At 35.0% G+C, this 24,280-nt stretch overlaps 1 protein-coding gene and 1 pseudogene across 1 annotated transcript in view; both read left to right on the top strand.

Annotated features, from left to right (window-relative positions):
• Nucleotides 1-24,280, top strand: part of Vps13b (vacuolar protein sorting 13 homolog B) — a 720,349-nt gene that overhangs the window by 502,404 nt on the left and 193,665 nt on the right. Inside the window, exon 34 of the mRNA XM_077801386.1 lies at nucleotides 8,550-9,240. Coding sequence (XP_077657512.1) covers nucleotides 8,550-9,240 — 691 coding nt within the window. The remainder of the gene's footprint in view (nucleotides 1-8,549; nucleotides 9,241-24,280) is intronic.
• Nucleotides 3,513-4,261, top strand: LOC113178915 (tropomyosin alpha-3 chain pseudogene; annotated as a pseudogene).

Here is a 24,280-nt window from a genome sequence, read left to right as displayed (position 1 = left end):
GAAATTGTAGAATTCCACCAATTTAAGTACCATCTGGTTGTGCTCAAGGCTTTAAAGCTGTTATCTCCACATAAAATTTCAGAGTCCTCTACTTTTTCTTCACCAAACTATCCATTTTTAAGCCACAAATATTTTTCCAGCTCTTTCAGATTTTATCTAAAAGTATATTTTAACAGTATTTAAAAAGTTCTTAAACAATAACAATTTATCTTGATGGATGGCATGCTGTGTTTTTTCATTTTATTTTAATTAGCCATTGTGGAACCAAATTCCCCCTTTGTTTTAATCTTTTGAATATTGTTTAATTATTGTTATCATGCCAGATATCTTAAAGGTTATTTTACCAATACAGTTTCATTTAACATAACCCATATGGAATCAATAGCCTAGTTTCCTAAAGTGAATGCTTGGAAAATCTTACATTCATATGTTAAGAGTACACATCCTTTCCTCATTAGTTGGAAAGTACAGGGATTTTGGCACAGGTTCTGTGTGGAAGCATTGTGCAGCTTTTATATGGATTTTGTTTTTAGCCTTTGATGACACTGTTTAGAATAGGAAGTATCTAATAAGTAAAGCATTTTGTCTCAAGTGCTGCCAGTTTGTTTAATATATGCCTGGAGGTCTGAAACATTATCTTCTTCACTACAGTAATATGCATTTAATTCTCTGAAAGCAGAAGGTCGAACTTTTAAAAGGGACGCAAAGTACATTTTCAAACAGAATAATTCAAAACATATGGAAGAGGGGAGCAGAGTAATGTACAGTTGGTTTTTATGGTTTAATCATGATCATGTTAATGCACACCAGTAGCTAATTAAAGAAAACTTTTATTGTTCATTTTGAAAAAGTTAGGTAAAGAGCAGGAGAGCTGATTTGACAGTGCTGCCCAGAGATACACACCACACTCACCCACAGCAAGCAGATAATGCTATTTTTGACAACTTATTTGTCTCCTTAGGCAATAATAAAGCAAAAGTTTTTTCCAGAGTGATTACATTGTGAACTTTTCATTTTCCTCAGAGGAATGGTAAATTTGATGCTCAAGTTTAGGGGCCAGCACACATAACTAATTGTAAAACGTTTTTCAATAATGGGCTATGTACTCCTCAATATTATAGATAAGTAGTCTACAGTGGACTGGTAACAAACTGGTCGATGTCTCAAAATCCTCAGCTTGTTTCAGTGCTACAAATAATTTGGAAGCTTAAGAAAATGGAAGGACATGGGTTTTTAACCCAGTTTTAAGAATTTAGTTTTCTGGTACTGGGAAAGTTAGACCTTTTTGCCCTTCCTTCCAATGAGAGGGTCTTTCATCTCTGTATCACTGGTTCAGATTCCATTCTACTTGGGAGTGACTAAAATTAGTTACCATCTGACTTCTGTTCAATAACCTGTATGACCCAAGCTGATAGCTGCCATCCTGCCCTGCTGATTATTTATATCTCAGGATCATACCACTTGGCACATGCGGGAGCCTAATGTTGCAATCTCAACACGTAATAATGCTGGACACTAAATTTCTTTAAAACTTCCCCTACAGGTGGTTTGGTTTTTCATGCTAACATCTATTGGAAACTTAATTCATTTTAAAGCAGGAGAGACTAAATTTTAAATATAAATATAAGTTAGAAGAAAAGTCTCTATGCAGAAAAACATCTAGTGACATTATAGTCAATTGTGGTTGACTTTCCTGAGAGAATAAAATTAATTTATGAATCTTGAATTCCTGATTTGAACTGAACCTAAAATATTTTTTAGTTCAACTATATACAGATATTTAGTTTGTAGTGTTTCAAAATATGCGCAGTAAATTCTAGATGACTCAAGTGCTTGATTTTATTACTTTTTCACATGTTATTTGAGAATTTCTAGTTGACAGTGGATTTGGACATATATTTGAAATTTTTATAATAGGATAACAAAGCTTTAAAATTGAGCTGTTGTCTCAAAAACCAGTGACTTTATTTTTACTTTACTGAATTTTATAATTAAAACTGTTTATTCATATATTAAGTCAGCCTGTAGTTATTAAGCTTTTCTGTGTGAAAAAAAGTGTGGTGTGTTCCGAGCATGCTAACATGGTGTTTCCACATACCACAGCCTGCTAGCTGCCTCACCTTGGACCTGTTGATTAATCTCTCCACACCTCATTTCCTCAGCTTTAAAATGGGGATAACAATACTCTCAAAGGATTATAACAGTAAAGAAGATGTATGTATCTTGCTAACAACATGTGGCAAATTATAAACATACTTAGTAGCATCTTTTTTATCTTCAGTTGCTTACAATCTCTGAGACAGAATACACTGTGAAAAGTGCTATAAAAAGTTGTTTTACTAGGCAGAAGTAGGAAAGACTAGTAGCACCTGGAAGGTGCCTGTTAAAGTCCCAATATGAGAATGAGGACATAGCAGAGACTAAGAGGATAGCCTGAAGTATGTTCAGCCCACAGAGTAGAGGGTACAGAGCAGGAAAGACCCCTACATCTGGGACAGACCTTATAAAGTATAGTATTGGTAAATCTTCATCCATATATACTTATATCTTAACAATCAACTCTAGTTTGATGGGAAGTATTTTTTATTAATTTATTTTATTTTTTAAAATCTTTTTGATAGCAGGAGATTGAGCCCAGGCAGAGCTTAGCCACTAAGCCGCATCCCCAGCCCTTTTTATATTTTTTATTTAGAGACAGGGTCTCGCTAAGTTACTTAGGGCTTCACTTAGTTGCTGAGACTGGTTTGAACACGCAATCATCCTGCCTCAGCCCCCTGAGCTTCTGGGATTATAGTGTGTGCCACCAAGTATTTTTTCATTTAATATTATATCAGAAACGAACATCCCATCAGATATTTATATATCTTTTCCAATGTTCCAGGTACTGCCCTGCTCCTTAGTGATCCATGGAATGACTTGGCCCATTCTTTCATCAGTTCTTCACCTAGTAGAAGACATAAACATGATAGCTACCTGGTACTAGGTATTTACTGCATGCCAGCACTGTGCTGGCCTTTTTTTTTTTTTTTTTTTTTACGCACACTGCCTTGTCAAATTCTCATAATAACACTATGAGGAATTGCTATTTCTCATTTTATAGATATGAGTATGTAGCTTTAGAAAAGTTTGAAGGTTTCCCAAAGTCATCTTGGGCTTGATCTCCAGGTCTGACTCCAAAGCCTATACATAGTCATGCATCACTTGATGGTGGGACAAACATGCTTTTAGGTGATTTCCTAATCATATGAACATTGTAAAGTGTTCTTACACAAACCTAGATGATCTATCTATCAAGCCTACTCCACACTTAGGCGTGTGTGTGTGTGTGTGTGTGTGTGTGTTGGGGGTGTATATCTTGTTATCTTTGGGCCATGATGTACAAAACAACATGAGATTAAAACTCAAGCACAAGAAAAAACAATGCAATCAAGAAGAGAGATATAGGGTGAGAAGCGGCGGCAGCGCTGAGAGGAGGCAGAAGGCAGATAAAGAGAAGCCCCTGGGTGGGCACCATGGCCGGGATCACCACCGTCGAGGCGGTGAAGCACAAGATCCAGGTTCTGCAGCAGCAAGCGGATGATGCTGAGGAGAGGGCTGAACGCCTCAAGTGGGAAGTTGAGGGAGAAAGGCGGGCCCGGGAACACGCTGAGGCTGAGGTAGCCTCCTTGAACCGAAGGATCCAACTGGTTGAAGAGGAGCTGGACCCTGCTCAGCAGCGCCTTGCTACTGCCCTGCAAAAGCTGGAGGAAGCAGAAAAAGCTGCTGATGAGAGTGAGAGAGGTATGAAGGTTATTGAAAACCGGGCCCTAAAAGATGAAGAAAAGATGGAACTCCAGGAAATCCAACTCAAAGAAGCTAAGCACATTGCAGAAGAAGCAGATAGGAAGCATGAAGAGGTGGCTCATAAGTTAGTGATTATTGAAGGAGACTTGGAACGCACAGAGGAACGAGCTGAGCTGGCAGAGTCCCGTTGCCGAGAGATGGATGAGCAGATCAGACTGATGGACCAGAACATGAAGTGTCTGAATGCTGCTGAAGAAAAGTACTCTCAAAAAGAAGACAAATATGAGGAAGAAATAAAGATTCTCACTGATAAACTCAAGGAGGCAGAGACCCGCGCTGAGTTTGCCGAGAGAGATCGGTAGCCAAACTGGAAAAGACAATTGATGATTTGGAAGATAAGCTGAAATGCACCAAAGAAGAGCACCTCTGTACACAAAGGATGCTGGACCAGACTCTGCTTGACCTGAATGAGATGTAGAGCTCCCCAGTCCTGCCCTGTTGCTGCTCCTCCCTCTGACCCTGACTCCGCCTGAGGCCAGCCAGCCCTAAGCTGACCTTGAAACTGAGGGCTGATCTTTAACTGGAAGGCTGCTTTCTCCTTTCAACACCCCCTCGACCCCCTACCCCCTTGTCTTTTTCACCAAACTGTCTCTGCTTCTTCCCAGAGATTTCAGCTGGGCTAGAGGCTAAGCACCTTTGGGAACAGCATTTAAGGGAATGTGAGCACAACGCAAAGTGTCTTTAAAAGCATGTTGTGATGTACACATTTTGTAATTACTTTTTTTGGTGTTACAGTAACCATTTGTAAAACATTCCAAATAATTTCAGAGCTCTGAAGCAGCAATCTAATTCCCTTCTCACTTTTGGAACGTAACTTTCCAGCCTAATTGCTATTGCCGTCTCCATAGAGGAGGAAAAGAGGAATGGGCCTGCCTTACTGAGAGCCAAACAGAGCCCAGGGAAAGACTCTACTATGGCAAACCTCATTGCTCTGTGCAAAGTACTAGCCAAAACAGAAAGGTGATTCCAAGAGGAGTTAGCCAAAAAACAAAAACCTTGCTATTCAGATTTTGTTTTATTTTTAGCTTTAAGGTATCTTTAGACAACTGTATTCTTATTTTTTACTTTTTTTCATCAGAAATGACCAAATTAACATGGTGAGACCTCTGAGACTTTTTGTTCTTCTGGTGCTGGGGATTGAACCCAGGGCCTCGTGCTTGTTCGGCAAATGCTCTACCACTGAGCCATATTCTTAGCCCTGAGACCAAATTTTTCTCCCATCTCTAACCACTTCCTAGGTGTCCACAGAATGGATCATGAGCCCCTTAATCTTGCGTGACCACTTAATTGCTCTCCTGCTTGCTTGGAAAAAAAAAAGAAAGAAAGAAAGAAAATTATGTTTTGGCCACTGATTTAGCCATATGAACTCATCTCATCACCCTTTTCTGGGTCTGAAGCTGCTGTATCTAAAAGTGCATCTCATTGTGCTTTGTATCAGTCAGTGCTGGAGAATCTTGAATAGCTTATGTACACAACTTTTTAAATTTTATATTATTTTGAAACTGCATCTTTGGGGTGGGGTACCTGGCCACCTCGTCTGGCTGTGAGAGTCCTGCAGTCTGGGCTGGCAGTATGCTGATCTTTCAAAGTTTCTTTTTTTCTTTTTTTTTTTTTTTTTAAAGAGAGAGTGAGAGAGGAGAGAGAGAGAGAGAGAGAGAGAGAGAGAGAGAGAATTTTTAATATTTATTTTTTAGTTCTCGGTGGACACAACATCTTTGTTGGTATGTGGTGCTGAGGATCGAACCCGCGCCGCATGCATGCCAGGCGAGCGCGCTACCGCTTGAGCCACATCCCCAGCCCCTTTCAAAGTTTCTTTCCCAGCCCAATCCCCACTTTTTTAGGTGAGGTTTCATGAGCTCTGTTAGGTGTACATCCTGCAGCTTATTGGCTTAAAATGTATTCTCCTTTGTTGTGGGCCAGTTGGGAGAAAGACAAACAATTGTGCAACTGTTTTGATACTGAATATTGTCTTTTTGAAATAAAGAACCAGTCCCTCCAAAAAAAAAAAAAAAAAGAAGAAGAAGAGAGATATAGGAGGCTGCTGTAGGTTTAACATGGCATGCTGATTTATAGTAAATTTTTATTTCCACATTTTTTATTGGTGCATTATAGTTGTAGATATTGATGGGATTTATTGTTACATATTTGTACAGGCACATAATATAACAGTATAATTTGTCCAATATCACTCCCCCATCCTTCCCCACCTCTCCCTCCCATCTCTTGGTCTCCTTCTTCCATTGATCTCTCTTTGAGTTTTAAGAGCTCTACCCCCACCTTTGCTTTACTTTTTATTCTCTAGCTTCCTCATATGAGAGAAAACATTGTACTCTTAACCTTCTGAGTTTCAGTTATTTCACTTAACATGTTAGTAACTTTTATAAGTCAAAATATATGCAAAAATAATGATTAAAAAGTATAGTATAGTAAAGATACAACCAGTAATTTCTTATCAACTATATTCTGTGTGCAATTATATGTATTATTTTTTTTGGAACTGGGGATTGAACCCAGGGCCTCACACATGATATTCCAGCACTCTATTATTAAACTTCATACCCAGACTTTTTATTTTGAGACAGGGTCTTACTAAGTTGCTCAACTGGCCTCAGTTTCGTGATTCTCCTGCCTCAGCTGCCCAAATAGCTGATATCCTGTATTTTTCTATGACTGGCAGTGCAGTAGTTTTATTTATACCAGCATCACCACAAACACATGGGTAATGCATTGCTCTCATGACGTTAGGATTACAGAGAAACCAGGCAATAGGAATTTTTCAGCTTTATTGTAATCTCATGGGACCACCATAGTATATGCATTCATCATTGACCAAAATGTTATATGGTCCTATACTATATTCATGTAACCCTGTCTGATATTAACACCACAGAACATTTTAGTAGAATATACCCATCCTCACTCATAATGGAAGTATGAGTGAAGTACTAATCTCATCAAGAGAACAAAGAGTAAAGAAATAATTCTCAGACAAATTTTGTTAATTTTGATGGACAAGCAAATTTTTGCTAGCTATGGCAAACTCCAGGAAGGAGTACAGCAGAGTAGAATGATTTAAAAGAACATGGTGTCTTCCAAGAGCCAGGGGCAAGTTGTTTTGTTTCAGATAGCATATTTTTTTCACAATATGTCTTCCTTAACAACTATGAAATCAATTAATATTATTTGAAAAGTTTTAATAACTATTGTATCATTCTCTTTAATTGTTTATTAGTCCTTGAATATTTCCACAATCAGTGCTTGACAAGCAACTTACAATAACTTATAGCATGGGCAAATTATACTCTTTTTTCCCAACCAGATTAAGGAAGAATCTAAAAACTGATAAGTAATATCCAGTACTTTGGGAGATAATTTTCTATTGCTAATAGTAATGTAAATTAGTGCAGCCTTTATGGAAAGATAATAGATCTGTTAAGCAGTAACTTTAACATTATTCATGTCATTTACATAGTAATTCTATTTCTGGGAGCCTTTTATAAAGAAATACAACTACATGTTTGTCATAGATGTTTGTTGGCAAAAATTAGAAACTTGAATATCAATTATATGGAAATGCTTGAACAAATTATTCCTAACACTAAATAAAATATTATGCAGCCTTTTAAAATCTCTATTTATGCAGAGTATAATAGCATGTTAAAAAGTAGGCTGAAAATTTGTCTCTACAGTATGATCATAACCACAGAGTAATGTAGATGAAGGGAATCTATACAAATGAGGAAAAAAGATTACAAGAAGTATGCTCTATAATATCATTGGTTATATTTGCTGATAAAATAGGAGTAAGAGCATTTTGCTTTTTCTCTTATTCTTCTGGATTTTCCATAGTTACATTGATAATTCTATTTTATTTCAAAGAAAAAGTAAATGAAAAATCTAGTTGCTAAATAGATGGTTGGAAGACATACAAAAGAGGAAGAGAAGTCATGCTGCCAATGTGATCATAACCTCTGCTGCCACCAAGTTGTTCCTGGTTTTCTTCTTCGGATTCATGCATGGACAATTTGGGGAACTAATAACCTTTATTGCACAAAGGAAAAATCTACCCTGAGAGGCTTTAATTACTTATTTTCTGACTTTGACTTTATTTGATCACCTACATTTACTCTTGGGCCAAGTCTTATTATACAAAGAAAAATAAACATCTTTTTAAATAGTGTGCATTAATTTTATTTACTTTTCTTTGTCTTTCATAATTTAGGATTACTGATTTTCTTCTTCATTCCTCACTATGCAAAAACCTATAAATCACTTTTATAACAAGGGTAAAGAACATAATATAATCTATGTCTACATAAAATATCATCTCAACCAACATTAAATATGATTTGGAAACAATGTATTACTTGGAAAATCATTATAAAGAATACTAAAATCATTATTTGAAGAGGTGTTTTTAAAAATATCTGCTAGATTGTATTAAACCTAAATAATATAATCTGGTACTTAAAAGTTTATTTTAATGAAGAGAATGCACATTTAATGCTTTTTCTCAAGTATTTCCTTAGCATTCTATGGTGAATTTCTTTTTGAGAAGGCACCTACCTACCTACTTTGTTTTTATGATTACTGTTTCATTAGACTTAAATTTTAAGTTCCTTTTTAAACATCCTTGTTTATATAACATTGTTTATATAATAACACTTGACATGCACAGGTTTGAAATATACTCTTTTTTCTTACAGATCTCCAAACAGGAACAGAAAAAAATGGATACATTTGATGGAGGCATGGCTGAAACCTCATCTCGGTACAGTGGTGCTCAGGACAGTGGAATTGGCAGTGACAGTGTTAAAATCAGAATAGTGCAAATAGAGCAGCACAGTGGTGCTAGTCAGCACCGCATTGCTCGTCCCTCACGCCAGTCATCAATTGTAAAAAATCTAAATTTTATTCCTTTTGATGTATTTATTACAGCAAGTAGAATCTCACTAATGACCTATTCCTGTACAGCCTTGCCCAAATCAAAATCACAAGAACAGAAGGAAGATAAAAAAACAGGCAAGAAGAGTTCATTAAATCTTTCAGAAGTTGATTCAGATGTTGCTAAGCCCAACCAGGCATGTATTTCCATGGTGACAGCAGAAGATCTCTTAAGCAGTAGCACTTCTTTAACTTCAGGAAAAAAAATAGGGGTTCTCTCTCTTGAAAGTCTTCATGCATCCACGAGATCATCTGCAAGACAAGCACTTGGCATAACTATTGTCCGGCAGCCTGGTCGAAGAGGAACTGGTGACTTACAACTAGAACCATTTTTGTACTTTATTGTGTCCCAGCCTTCCTTGCTTCTGAGTTGTCACCACAGAAAGCAGCGAGTGGAAATATCCATTTTTGATGCTGTGCTTAAAGGGGTAGCTTCTGATTACAAATGTACAGGTAAGCGCCTTCAAATTACTAGAGATTAAATAATTACTACTATATTAAAAATTTTATTCTTGTAGTTTCAATACTGATCAAACAGAAAACAGCTGGCAGAGCAGACAGCATTCTTTTCTTGACAGAATATATAAAGTGCAAGTCCCACAGCTGAATCGTATTTAAATTTGAAATTTACCAAGGCTTAGCCTTAACATTCTTGCTGTGCCTATGAATGTTCACTTTTTCTTAGGAGGTGAATGAAAAGGAGAGTCGTTCTTGGCTATAGAGATGCTCAACAATTTTTCCAGTGTGGGAGAGGCTTATCTTTTTTTTTTATTAATGGCCCAAAGGTATACTGTCCATGTTAATGCAGCTGTATAGATGAAGAAGGAAAATACTTTAACACACGAAGTCTGTCATTTGGATGTTCTTTTTGATCTTATCATCTCACTGCACCAGCACAAAATTAAATATTATGGAGAAAGTTTATTAATAAAGTAAGATGATTTGTTTATACATTCACAACACAAATATTTGTTAATGGTGTTCCCTGTGATCCCATTCATACTTATTTTATAACCAGAGGGCATCCTGTATCATGACTATGGAACTTCTGAAGTTCGTTGAAACTAGGAAAGTGAGCAAATATTCAGATTTAAGATATATGAACTCTGAGGTAACTAGGTTTGTTGGAAATGAGCTTGAGTGAGGCAGAATGAGAGGGCTTTTTCCTGAGTTAATGTAGAATTGGAAATTTGGAGGCAAAGTCTAGAAGGTAGCTAGGTCACCCAAGACTTAGTATTTGAAGAGAACCCTAGAAAGCACAGGTGTAGTTCAGGCATTGTGTTGCTATAGGTGGTCTTAGTCCCATGTAACAGATGGATACCAGCAGTGAGGCATTTGAAGAATTAGTCTGATCTGAAGGCAGGCTGGTTTGCTCTGGGCATTTAGAATGTCCATTTTATACAGCAGGACCCTGGAGAGTAGACAGCAGGTATAGGGATCAAGACAGCCCAAGGAAGTAGGATTGAAAGAACCCTAGTTTCTTGCCAATGCTTAATTCAAGTCCCCTACTTTACCAAAGGGGTAACTGGCCAGTTGCTAAGGAAAGAGTGACCTAGGGTTACTCCTTAGGCTGCTTAATAGACCTCTCTCCAGTGATGTGCTAGGGCTGGCTGCTCATACTGGCTTAAAAGACCTGATTGTTGAAAAAAAGTTTCAGGAACTTTGGAAGGCAATTAATTGTTAAGTCATTAGTAGCTTAAATCAGCCATGATAGGAGTATTTACATTATCAATATGAACAATTAATCAGCTCTCATATGCCAATACATTTGTTAAATATTTATCAGCATTACTGCTTCCCTTCTTCAAATACACTTGTCATTTCCTTGGTGCCTACAATACAATAAATAGGTATTTCAGAAGTAGTGGAGATGAGGATGGTCCTGGAGTGGGATAACATGTTATATGGCTCAAGGACTCATGCCTACATATCTAGTATCTGTATGAAGGTCTGCTTGACATTGGTGAAAACTGGGTCCAGGATTATGAAAATAAATCTTCATTGCTAGCTCTTCATTAAATTCATTTAGTTGCAGTCAATTTGTAGGCAGGTGGCTTCTGTGGTCCTGGAAGAGATAAGTAGAATAGGGGAAAGGACTGATATGAACAGCTATGACTCTTCCAGACTAGTATTTGTAGGGATACACAGATCCCGGAAGACTTGTTTTGTTTACTTCAAGCCCAACCGTAGGATACTTTGTGTATATCCTCTGCCTTTGAAAATAATCACTGAGCTGAGGCAAGCAAAGGTCCACTATAACAGAAGAAAGCTACTATTGATATATTTGTTTCCATTTTCCTGAATTGTAGGAGTTGGTCTGCTTTAATCCATTTTATTAACATACTCCTAAATCATAAGTTTATATATTCTATCTAAATCTGTATACAGCAAATTTATGAGGTCTCATTCCAAAGATAATCATTTGAATTATATCTTCATAAGTTAAAAATAATAAAATATTTTGCTAGGGAGTGGAGGACTCTGTATATAAGTGAACATAGAACCCAATTTCAGCAGATGAAGCTAGAATGAAAATCATGAGCTAGGGTTAGTATGGAATATATGTGTGGGAGGAAAAAGTCTTTCTTGCCTTAAAGGGGCTTCCACTACATGATATCCTTGTGGATACCATTCCTTATATAAAAGTCATCTACCTTGACACTTACATGATCTAAATGCAGTAATTCTGTACTCACTCATAACCAAGAGTTATCAATGCACATAATCATGTTTCTTAAAATTGAACTTAATGATCTGGCAAAATTGATCAGAAAGCTAAAAAAGGAAAAATACAGTGGTTATAAAAATATGTAACTAGCATTTATTTAGTACTGACTCTGCCAGGCACTGTACTAAGTGCTTTATATGCATTATTTTGTTTCATTCTAAAAACAACTCTTTGAGGAAAGTTATATTTCATATTGCAGATGAGGAAACTAACTAAAAGGGGAATTAAGTTATTGCCCAAGGCCACAGACCTAGCAATAAACAGAGATATAATTCAAACCCAGGATTTGTTGAACTTCTGAGCCTGGACTCTCAAACTAGAATCTCTGAAGTGAAGAACAAGATATGAATCCATGGATCTCTCAGACTCCATTGGCCTACTCCAGACCATGCAAATGCTTCCCTAAGTTTTAACTGGAAAATTTGTACAAAGTTAAATGCATACATAATGTGACTACATGGTCCCACCTGTCTTACTAGTGTCACACAACTGGGTTCAAATTCTAACTCTGTCATAAGATGTTTACCTATCTCATAGAGCAGTTGTGAAAATGAAGGATTTTTTTTAATAACTCTAAAGTGCTTAGAATTGAGTACTTTAGTAGTGTGTAGAAGGCCCTCACAAATGTTTGCTATTTCTGATTTAGTTGTTCTTATTACGTAGTATGAAGATTACTACTAAACTAGAAAGTAGAAAAACCAAGATTTTATTACTAGTCCTACCTTTAATTGGCACAGTGATCTTATCCAGGCAGTTGACTCCTTTGGGTTTCTGTTTACTTACCTGTAAAATGTGATGATTATAAAAGTTCTAAAGTTCTATCATGCTGTAATTTGGAATTTCTCTCTCCACCATTACCTTTCCAAAAATATTTTAACTATACTGCTTTAGCCTCAGGGAGTTGAATAAGTCACTACCATATTTGTTAAATTTTTTTTTACTTGTTTTAAAGATGAAATCTTTCCTTGAAACTTTCAGGAGAATACTGATTGGTTTCTTCATAGTTATAAATGCATAAATGTTATTAAATGTCAATGAAATGATTTTTCAAAAACCAATCTGGGAAATTTCTGATCTATTGGTCCACGTGCATGAACCCATTAAAGTCCCATTATCAATTTGATTATCCAAAAAGACTTTGTGCGCTCCATGTGGTGGTATGTACCTATAATCCCAGCAACTTGGGAGGCTGAGGTAGGAGGATCACAGGTTCAAAGCCAGCCTCATCATCTCAGTGAGGCCCTAAGCAACTCAGCAAGACCCTGTCTCTCTATATAAAAAAGGGCTGGGATGTGGCTCAGTGATTAAGCACTCCTAGGTTTAATCCCCAGTACCAAAAAAGAAAAGGACTTTGTGTGGCACTTTTCCCTCATCCACAAAAGCCCCATTCCATATCCAGTAATCTTTGGAAGTCCTGAGATAACTAAATTGGTAAAAAGAAAGAGAGAAATATGTGTGGCTATAATGTTAAGGGTCATGGTGGGGAGGGGAGGGGAGGGAAGAGTAGGGCAGAAGTGCCTAGCTCTGTTTTTTATTCTAATGTCCAGCAGTCCTCAGTGCCTTTTAATTGGAGGGCAAAAGAGTGCCATTGTGAAGCTCACCTTTTAAGAATAGTCAAGAAGTTGTTTAAGGTACCATGAGTTAAAGATGGAAGAAGAAACATGTTATGTCTTTCTACAGTGTTCTACTTTCACTCTGAATATTAATCTTTTTCTAAAAGGTAATGAGTAACAGCCAGGCAATAGCAATTTTGTATATGTATGTGTGTGCATTATATATATATATATATATATATATATATATATATATATATATATATATATTCTCTCACACACACATATGCATCTCAATAATTGATTCTTTTCAATATTTTGGACACACATGATGTGGTTGTGGAAATGCTGTTTAGGTTCTTTGTTTCTGTTTTTTAAATTTGTTTTATGAGCTTAAAAGTATTTGATTGCAAAGTAATTTTAGAAAATGTGGCTTGTAATTGTTGATTTCTCTGACAGAAAATAAAAATGAAAAACATTGGAAATTGATTTCTGAAAGTTCAAAATTTTATTAGAACAGAAATATATACTTGAAAACTATAGTTCTTATGTAAATACAAATGAACATATGTCAAAGATTTTTTTAACTCATTAATAACTCTTTAATTTTATTCATTTATTTGCAAGAATGTTACAAAGGAATTTATGCACAGAAGACCTGATCATCTCAGAGATTTTTATTCTAGAATTCATTAGGTCCTAAAAATGATAAGAGTTACTTGATCTTTGACATTCTCTACTGCTAAAGTATGGCTCTGGGTGATTCTAGTAAGATGGAATTATTTTGGCATTAAATTATGAAGGCTTAATTTTGTTTGACATTTAGGAGACAGTAATAAAAACTCTGAAAGCAAATACTAAAAATCTTTTAAGCATTGTTAGAATATGATATAATATCTCAAGATGACCCCAAGAAATTAAGTTAGTTTTTGAAATCACATTTTTTCCTCTAGTCTTATGTAATCAACTTAACTCATTACCTTATAATGAACCTCTTAGCCCTTGCTTTCAGGTCTATATTCAGGTAATCTTTGGGAATCATCTTTTATGCATTCAGTTAGAATACCTGCCTTTTATCAAACATGTGCAAGATACTGAGAAACCAGTAATAAATAAAACCTTCTGCCTTTAGATACCTCACTTCATTTAATAATTATAATTGATGGAAGTTTAGCAGAATATAGATCTTCGTAAAATGGAGTGCCGTGAAATACTTTAGATGAATTAAGTAAGAACTGTAACTTATTCTGTGAAGGAAATTTAGAAAAGCTGCTATCGGGGCTGGGATTGTGGCTCAGTGGTAGAGCGCTCGCCTAGCACCTGTGGGACCTGGGTTTGATCCTCAGCACCACATAAAAATGAAGGCATTGTGTTGTGTCCATCTACACCTAAAAAATAAATATTTTTTTTAAATTTTATTTTAAAAAAAGAAAATCTATTATCAGTTGTATGGGATGGTTTAAGGAAAGCTGCTTAGTTACAGAGGACTGATATTTAATGAATTTTTTTATTAGTAGTAGATTCAGCTCTAGGTGCATTGCAGGATTTCTTAAATATTCTATTTAGTTTATGTACTTTTCAACTATATTTCTTTGTAATATAGTCTAATGGTTGCTCCAGGGGTTACACTATAGATGCAAAATCTTTTATAATCAACTTAGAGGTGGTATTTTAATCACTTCAAGGAAAGTGTAGAAGCCTGACAATCTTATAGGTTCCTTTATTATCTCCCATTTATTGTCTCTTTTTTTTTTTTTTGCCAGGATCGGGGAGGTAAGGAGGTTGGTGGGTGGGGCTACCAGAGATTGAACTCTGGGCATTCAGCCATTGAGCCACATCCCGAGCCCTATTTTGTACTTTTTATTTAGAGACAGGATCTCACTGAGTTGGTTGGGGCCCCACTTTTGCTAAGTCGGGTTTTGAACTCACAATCCTCTTGCCTCAGCCTCCCAAGCCGCTGGAGTTACAGGCATGTGCCACTGTGCCTGGCTCCCATTTATGTTCTAATTACCCTATGTATTATATCAACATACATTGAAAGTCCTACCAAATTACTGAGGCTTGATCTTTGCCTCAGTAATCCTACTTCTTTTTTTTTTTTTTTTTTTTTTTAAGGAGCAAAATGTAGTCTCTTATGTTCCTGATATTTACCATGTCCATTGTTCTTCCTTCATTCCTAAAGTTCCAAGTTTTCCTCTGGTACATTTTCCTTTGGCATCAAGAACTTCCTTTTACAATTGTTTTTCAGCAAGACTTCTGAGTTATTTGTTTGTTTTGTGTTCTGGGTTCTCTGAACTTCTTGACTCTGTATATTAGTGTTTTGTTTTTATTAAATTTGGAGACTTCTTGGTCATTGTTTTCAGCCTTTTTTTTTTTTTTACATCACTCTCTGTTTCTTCTACTTCTGGGACTCCAATGTTAATTTTAATATTGTCCTTACTGATCTCTAAGACTTTCTTTCTCATTCCCCCTGCCCCATTCTTCAGATTAGATGATTTTTATTGATTTTTCAGCTCTAAAATTATATAGATGATTTTTATTGATTTTTCAGCTCTAAAATTATTTATTTATTTATTTATTGTAGCCGCTGTCTCTCTGTTGAAAACTTCTAGATTTCTAGTCATTTTATGTGTGTTTACATTTACCTTGTGAAGTACAGTTCCAATAGCTGCTTAAAGTCTTATTTGCCTGTTTCACTGCCACCATTGTACAGCCATCACTGTCTACACACACACATACACACACAATTATTCTCTGCAAAACAAGGAGAATAAGTATCAGCATTTTCCTCACACCCTTTTGAAACTACAGGGACCTAATGTCTAGAGAGGATTTCTGTCAGGATTTGGTTATTACTGTGTACCACAACTTAGACCTTACTCTTAAGTCAGAGTTATAACAGAAAACAGCAAAAGCAAAACAAAGCAAACAGGAAACTCACTACTCTATGGATCATATCCACAAATTAAACTCCCTTTTCCAATTTGTGTTATTCTTACTCACTTTTCAGAGCTCTCAAATATTTATTGGGTTTTTTATATTTTTTGGTAGGGCTTTTGCTTATAAGCAGCGTGGGAGTTCAGCAATAGTGAATTTATTCCATGATGATTGACATCAAGAATTCTGCAGTTTTAAAATAATATTTTCTAATCCATTATCCAGGATCTGGTTTTCAAGAAACTTAATACAGGATTTCCTTCAAAAGTGATACATGTATATCTTTACATCTGTGAACACAATTCAGTTAAATATATTATAAATTAATAATTACTGCTTTTAGGAAGTTGTCAGCATTAACTTGATTTTGCTCATGTCACCACTAAGCAAAGAACATACCCAAATACTCAAAGGGTGGCAATGGTATTCTTCCTATATGCATTCCTAAGGGTTTTCCTTTCATATATTATAAAATCAATTTATAGGAGGAAATGTGGTGTGAAATTGCCTTTCTTGTTAACCTACCTTCCCCAGCACATGTGACTGTTATATATATGATTTATGTATAATTAAATTTTGTGTATATTATATATAATACATATAAAACCTAAATCCTATGAGTTCTACCCAGAATAGCTGATAAATGTAATCTATAACTACATCTACTTTATAATGCTGAAGTGAAATAAAATAAAAATTTCTTATTTCAGAAGTATTATTAGTAAAGTATAATTCCCAATCTGCATAATTTACTGATTCTAAGTTATGCTAACAAAATATTAAGTATTTACAGCATAATATTTTCTTTCCTTAAATTAAAAACTGGCAGATTATTTAAACACTAAATTATCAGCTTAAATATCTTTCTTTTTAACTATTAATTATGATCTACTTCAAATGACTTTATACCTAGTTCAAGTAAATAAAATAATATGTCTATAAGTTAAGAGGTCTTTAAAAATATTAAAATAGTATGGCAATAGTCTTTTCCATGCCCTTTCCACCTAGAGCAGCCTCTAGCAGAAATGAGATCTTCTGCCAGTACCTTTATGTGTACCAGCTGTATTATTGGCAATTCTCATTTAAATAAAGATGTATGTAGTTGTTTTTAACATAATCATATTAGTTGTGTTTATAAATATTTAAAAATTGGTATTTGTTTTGTTTAAGGTAATGGAGTCCAGATTTGAAATTGCCTCATAACTTAACTATGCAGCCCAAGGCAGCCTCAGAATGTCATTTTTCTTCTTATTGATGTAGGGCTTTTTTGTTTGTTTTTGAAGAAATGACTGTGCCATTTGATCAGTTGAAAGTTTCAACCTTTCTGAAGGAACTTAACTTACCACCATACTTCTTGGTATACAGTCAGTCCAGTGTCTTATGATTCGTTGATGTGTGCTAAAACCTAACAAATAATCCAGTTGAAAATGATAACTCATCTTGCAACTTCTTTATTTGATTATAACTATGAAAACATCAGCTAGATTAAAATGCAAAATTTAAGTTTATTAGATTGTATCATAATGAAAAAGCAGACAATATTTCTTTGTTGGAGAGTAACATCCAAGATAATATCTCTAGTATTTTCTGCATTTTAAAATTTCATAAATGTTGCAGATATAATGTTATGTCCATTTAAGAGACAGACATGAAATGGAGTCCAAGAAGACTCTAGATTTGGAGATAATCAGTCTTGAGTTCTAATCCCAGCTCTGCTATTTACAACTGTATGACCTTGGATAAGTTATTTTAGTTTCTAATCCTTGGTTTGGTTCCCTTATATGTAATGTGGGAGTAATAGTAGTAGCAACCTCCTAGCATTGTTTTAAGAATTAATTGTTGTGTGAAGCTCTTGGTTAAGTGTACTACACAGGGCTCAATGAATATTAACATTATTATTGTTGTATTTTAATTGGTTATATATATTTAAGCCTATTTCAAAATACCAATTGTACTTAACTGAAAAATTAACATCATTTCAGTATATTTATAACTATTGTGTAATGTGAAATTTCTCAGTTTCAGAAATTGACGGTTTTAGCTTTTATGAATAGGACTGCAAAAAAATGTGCCAAAGACATTTGAATAAACTAATAGTTAAAAAAAAACCATAAGCTAGCTTTTTACACCTCATAAATCATATCTTGATTTCATTCAGTTATTATGACTCAAATTACCTGTCTCTTTAGAATTAAAGATTTTGTTAATGTCCCTGGAAAGGCTTAGAATTAACCTGTGACTTTAACGTCATAATGATCACAACTTGACATTTATCTGAAAATTTAGCTGCTAGAATCATTTATTGTTGGAAAATAATGTGAGATTGAAATTCTTACTTTGACAGGCATCTGCAAGTAAGTAGATCTCTTAAATGAGAGGCACTCTAGTACCTCATTCAGGGAGAAGGTTAAATAAGAAATGGCCCTGTCATCTGGGGGAATTAATGTTATATGGAGAAAGATATTGGAAAGGACATTAGAAACCCTGACTTTTCTTTTTGGTTCAGATGCAGATGTATTTCTTAGTGCTTTAGTTTCCTTATCTTTCAAATGGGTATAATAATATCTGGTCTTTATACTGGAATGGTTTAATCTGAGTTCCAAATGATATAATATTTCCAAAATGTTTTGTAAATGTAAAGCATTATTCAGCTGTAAGTTGAGACTTCTGTTATTTAATAATATTTAATATAATAATATTTAATATTATATAATGTATTATTGTATGATGTTATTAATATAATATTTAATAATAGCAGAAGAGAGAAATTAATAGACTCTCATTTTTTAACATGATTAATATCCTGGCCTTTGTGATACCTATTTTAATCATCAGAATTTACTTAAAATGAATGAAAAAAATGGGGAGAATCACTTAAAGACACTGACTTGGCTTTATATATTTTTTTATTTTTACTTTTTTTGGTAATGAGGACTGAACCACCAAGGACACTTTACCACTGAACTAAATCTCTAGTCCTTTTTATTTTTTATTTTGAGACAGGATCTTGCTAAGTTGCTGAGGCCGGCCTCAAATTTATGATTCTCCTGGCTTCACCCTCCCAAGTCACTGAGATTGTAGAGGTACACTACCATGCCTGGCTCTGAATTGACTTTACTCATACAGAATTCAGACTTTGCTTAGAGTAGACAAGAGGTTGATGGTTAGAATTAAGTTCAACTTCCTTTCATAGTTAAAGGGGGGTGTACTTTCAGCCACTTTGCCTAGCCACGACTAAGCATAGTCATGGCTTCTGACTAAGTTCCCTTGGAAGCTTTGACAATAATAATTTTTTAGATAGAGCCAAACAGATCTAGAATGATAGGTCTTATAAAGTGCTTTCCTTTAAATTTTCTACAAGTTCTTTTAAGAAACACCTTTGGGGGCTTGGGTTGTGGCTCAGTGGTAAAGCACTTGCCTAGCATGTGTGAGGCACTAGATTCAATTCTCAGCACCACATATAAGTAAATAAAATAAAGGTCCATTGACAACTAAAAAAAAAGAAAGAAAGAAAGAAAGAAACACATAAAAGGACATAAAAGGATTAAACTAAACTAAAGAACATGTTACTACATGTCTTTTCAGGATAACACTTTATTTTAATTGAACTGAATTTAACATGAAAACAACCAAATAGGAAAGTGATCAAGAATATCACAGAATAGGACAAAATAAAAGGAATTTCTTGAATTCATATTTCACACAGTATTCACTAGCATCATTAAGTAGAAAGAATATGCTTAGGGCTGGGGCTGTAGCTCAGTGGTAGAGTGCTTGCCTAGCATGTGTGAAGCACTGGGTTTGATCCTCAGCACCACATAAAAATAAATAAATAAAATAAAGATATTGTGTCCATCTACAACTAAATATATTTTTAAAAAGGAAAGAAAATGCTTATAAAAAAGGAAGGAAGGAGAAAGAGGGAGGGAAGTAGGAAAGAAGGAAGAAAATTTGACCAAAAACAATTTAAATTTTAAGAACTTTAAAATATTTACATTCTTTTACCCTATAATTCTGCTTCAGGAATTATAGGAAGATAAATTTAAATTGCTTTAATATAAAAATACTTAATCCCAGCTTTCCTTATGACAGTGAAAAACAAGATATAATCAAATGCCTAACAATACACCCTGGTATATCCTCTGTATTATATAGGCATTAAAATTATGTTTACCACAACTTTATAATATCATGAGATAGGGAAGCCTTGATTCTAAACAATTAAGAGCCAATGTACACTGATGATCAAATATCCCAGCAGCCACTATAATCTCCTCTGTTCCTGTGTGTCGCAGACCAGGTGTTTTAAGCCAGGAAATCTCTTGTCCTTCCTCAAACATCTTACCAGGTGCAGAGAAGGTGAAAAAGAGCAGAGCATAGGAAATAATGCTATGAAGTTAGCCAGAGGTCTAGATATCCAGAAAGAGATGATGCTCAGGTATATTCAGAACAGTTTAGAATTGTTTTCTTAGACAATTCTGCTTCCATGAATTGAGGTGTTATGGTGTTTTTTGGATCTAGGATTCTTAATAATATAAGGTATCATAGGGACCTCATGGACATTTACCTCTGTGGCTAGTTTTTTTTTGTTTGGTTGGTTTTGTTTTTTTTAAAAAAAGGGTAACTGTCGGGCCACCATGAACAGGAGCTGAGTCTGTATCCTTAGCCTTGAGCAGTGGAGGTGTGGACCTCACCTTAGTTTGACAAGGAATTATAGTTCTGGGAATGGGTGTCACCCAATGGGATGGAGCTACACCCCTCTAAAACCCAATCCCTTGCTTCATTTGGAGTGTCTTTCCCCCAATAAATAAGCATGCTCTCTCTCTCTCTCTCTCTCTCTCTCTCTTATGCCTGCCTCTCTTCCCTCCCTTGTGGAAGCTGGGGCAGAGGAGCTGTCCCTGAATCCAAAGAAAAAGGTACTTTCTGTGTCTGTGATTTTTAGTGCCAGCCCAGTTCACCTGGAGTGACCCTGACTGATTTAGTCACATGTTGCAGCAGGTAAACATTAAACTATGAAGCATAAAAGAAATATAGAAAAACAAATAAAACTTACAGCTTATAGCTTTGCCTTTCACATGTCCAGAGATTGAGAGTTACTATTCTGGTAGTGGGTTCATTTATTGCAGGGGGTTGTACTTTCAGCCACTAAGCCTAGCCAAGACTAACCAGTCACGGTTTCTGACTAATTAATTCACTTGGAAGCTTTAACAACGTTAATTTCATAGATAGAGGCAAACAGATCTAGAATGATAGGTCTTACAAAATGCTTTCCTTTAAATTTTCTGCAAGTTCTTTTAAGAAACTTCGTCTGTTTTGATCTGGATATAAAAGGATTAAACTAAAAGACCATCTCCAAACATCGTTTTTAAGAATTGAGAGAAAGGAAAGCAAGAAATCTTGAAGTGCTGACCTATTGTCCTGATACCTTTTTAGATGTTTTCTTCCACTCTGTACAGCCTGTGAAACTGAATTCCTTCCACACTCACTATGTTCACTTGAAAATCACTGTCAAGTCTAATTCCAGAGTCGTCTTTGTATAAAGGTTGATATACTCAGATACTACTCTCATGTCTAGTTTAGAAAATAGAAAACAGACTATTTTGGCTTGTAGATTATTTACTTCCTTGATTTACATATAGGCCATATACTTCTAAGGGGAAAGGAGGTAAGGATATAATTTTGGTAATCATCAGAACCAAAGTGGAATGAAATTTCTTCTCAGTCTGAAGTACTAACAGGGAGGTCAAATATGTTGACTATTATTTAAAATCTTAGTAATTAATATTTTTTAAATTAAATACAAAAATTTTAAGAATAAAAACTTAGTTTTAAATTTTTAAGACTAAAATGGCATACTTTATAATAATCAAACCTTTTTTAAATTTTTTTACCTTTTCTATTATTTTTTCCTCTTATTTTAGATGGGAAATAAAAGGAAAAAAAAGAACTTTTTAAACTATGAAGAGTATACACTTGAATGACATACGTTACATACACACACTCATTTTGTTTAGAGTTTGGATAGAAGAAACAAAATGGTGACTCTTTGTTGAATTCCTACCAAGACAAGTCCCATACAAACACTTTGTATACATTATATAATATAGAATTCTCAACAGTCTCGTAATTTAGTTTACTATCCCCCACTTTGGGAACAAACTGGGGCTCCATGAAACTGAATTTACCCAGTAAAAGGGATCAGCTCTTACACACAAATCTGACTACTCCCAAGTCCCTGTTCTTTTCATTACCCCATACTTTTTTCCATGTTAAAACTTTCACATGTAGGAAAGCACTGTGAAAGTTAAGTTGTGCTCAGTGAATCCTGGATCATTAACAAATTATTTCTCAAATCTCTTCTATAGGACAGTATCATATCACCTTCCAGTAATTACTCAAGATCTCAATGCTGTATCACAAATGTTACAGCAGTGTACCTCAGACCAAAGAGAAATAGTCACCCCAAGCAGGTGTAGGCAACACCTTGGTTCTGTGGCAGCATGGGACAGGCCTAGTCCCATTAGCTATGATGGACTCAAATACACTTATAATCTGTATAACAGTTCATTGAAGACTTCACCAACAAAAGTGAATAAAAATGTATATATCTGTTATTTCTTTCAGAAAAATTACAGTAGAGCTTCTGGGCTTTCTAGAAGTGATAAAATTGAGACAGAAGTAAATCTTGAAGCTATTTGCAATGCTATGTCACATAAGCATTTGTTTTATTGCACATCTGAGGAATTTGTGATGTTTTTATCATGTGCTACCATCAGAAAATCCAATCAGTGCAAAGCAATATGGCATCAAAGCAAAATTTACTGAATTTTGAATCTATGATAATAATAGTTTGGCAAAAACAATTTAAATTATATGTCATTAGTAGTGCTGAAAGCATTAGTAAGATTGGGAAGTAAAACATGGTATCATTTCATGAGTTGACAATATTAGACAAGACCCTACAAGCAGAAACAAGATCAGATTCATACATTGGAAGGCCAATGCCAGTAATAGGGTGACAGGCTATTGATTGCTTAAGAAAAAAGTGGTTAAGCTGGTTGTGGTGGCATGCTCCATGTAGTCCCAGCTACTCAGGAGGCAGAAGCAGGAGGATAGCTTGAGGATTTCCTCAATAGTACTTCATATTTAGGTTAGCACTCATTTCCACAGAAATATAAACAATAGGAGTATAATATGGAAATTGAGTCAAGGGAACCAAAGTATTATTGTGGCTATAGTTACTTGCATCTCCCATGCAAAAACGTTTGCCTGGAACTGCCAGAGAAAATACCTATTGGACTGACTGATTTTTCTGCCATTTCTCAGCCAATTCCTTTGCAGAGGTGCTATTAAGTCAAGAGAAAGAACAAAGAGACGCAGACTATCAATTCCACAGTAAGCCTATGATTGATGAAAGTCACCATGTAGAGAAGAGAGGGGAGAGTAAGGAGGGAAATGATGTTCATTTAGAATTCCATTTCAGTCCTTTCTATAAAGGGTATTGTACTTTGAAATAAACAGATGTTTATGGCACTGGCTTTTTAAATTCGAAGTTCTTTATGTATAGTATAAAAAGTAAAAAAAAATCATATCTATGATGGGTATTTCTTAGAAGTATTCAGGATAAAAGTAATGTAACATTTTATATTCAGTGTTACATCAGTTTGGGGGGGAGGTTAAGAATAATTCTAGGGATTGAACCCAGGGCCTTGTGTGAGTTAGGCGAACACTCTTAACACTGAGCTAAACCTTTATCATTCTCATAATGAGGAAACTACCACTGAAATCTGCAGGAAAAAACATTTTTTTAGTAACTTAGTAAAAGCTTAACTTTTTATGAAGAAAAAATATGGATATGGCAGGATATATAGTGGAACATAAGCAGCATAATAATAAAGCTTAAAAAATGGTCCCATTCATCTGTTTTATGTGAGTTTGGGAAGCAATTTTTTTGACATGTAGAAAATTAAAAGAACATAATTGAGTTCATTTTCAAAGCTTTGTTTTGAGTTGGCTAAGCTGAATTATGTTGTATTTAGTATGTTCCAATGGTAAACAAATGTATACTTAACTCTACAAATGTCTGCCAAGGGTTAAAAATAATAGCTCACAGCATTTTGTTGTTGTTGTTAATTTTTTTTTTTTAGTTTACAGCATTTTAAAAAACAGTTTTATCAGATTTAGTGGAATTTGTCCCATGCAGTTCAGTGAAATGAGATTTTTTTAAAGAAAAGTAAAGTCGTCTATGAATATAGGGAATCCAATCTTGATCAAG

This window comes from Urocitellus parryii, chromosome 7, assembly GCF_045843805.1.
Source record: "Urocitellus parryii isolate mUroPar1 chromosome 7, mUroPar1.hap1, whole genome shotgun sequence".
NCBI classification, from domain to species: domain Eukaryota; kingdom Metazoa; phylum Chordata; class Mammalia; order Rodentia; family Sciuridae; genus Urocitellus; species Urocitellus parryii.
The sequence above is the reverse complement of the archived record's forward strand: the minus strand, read 5'-3'. Positions and strand labels throughout refer to the sequence as shown.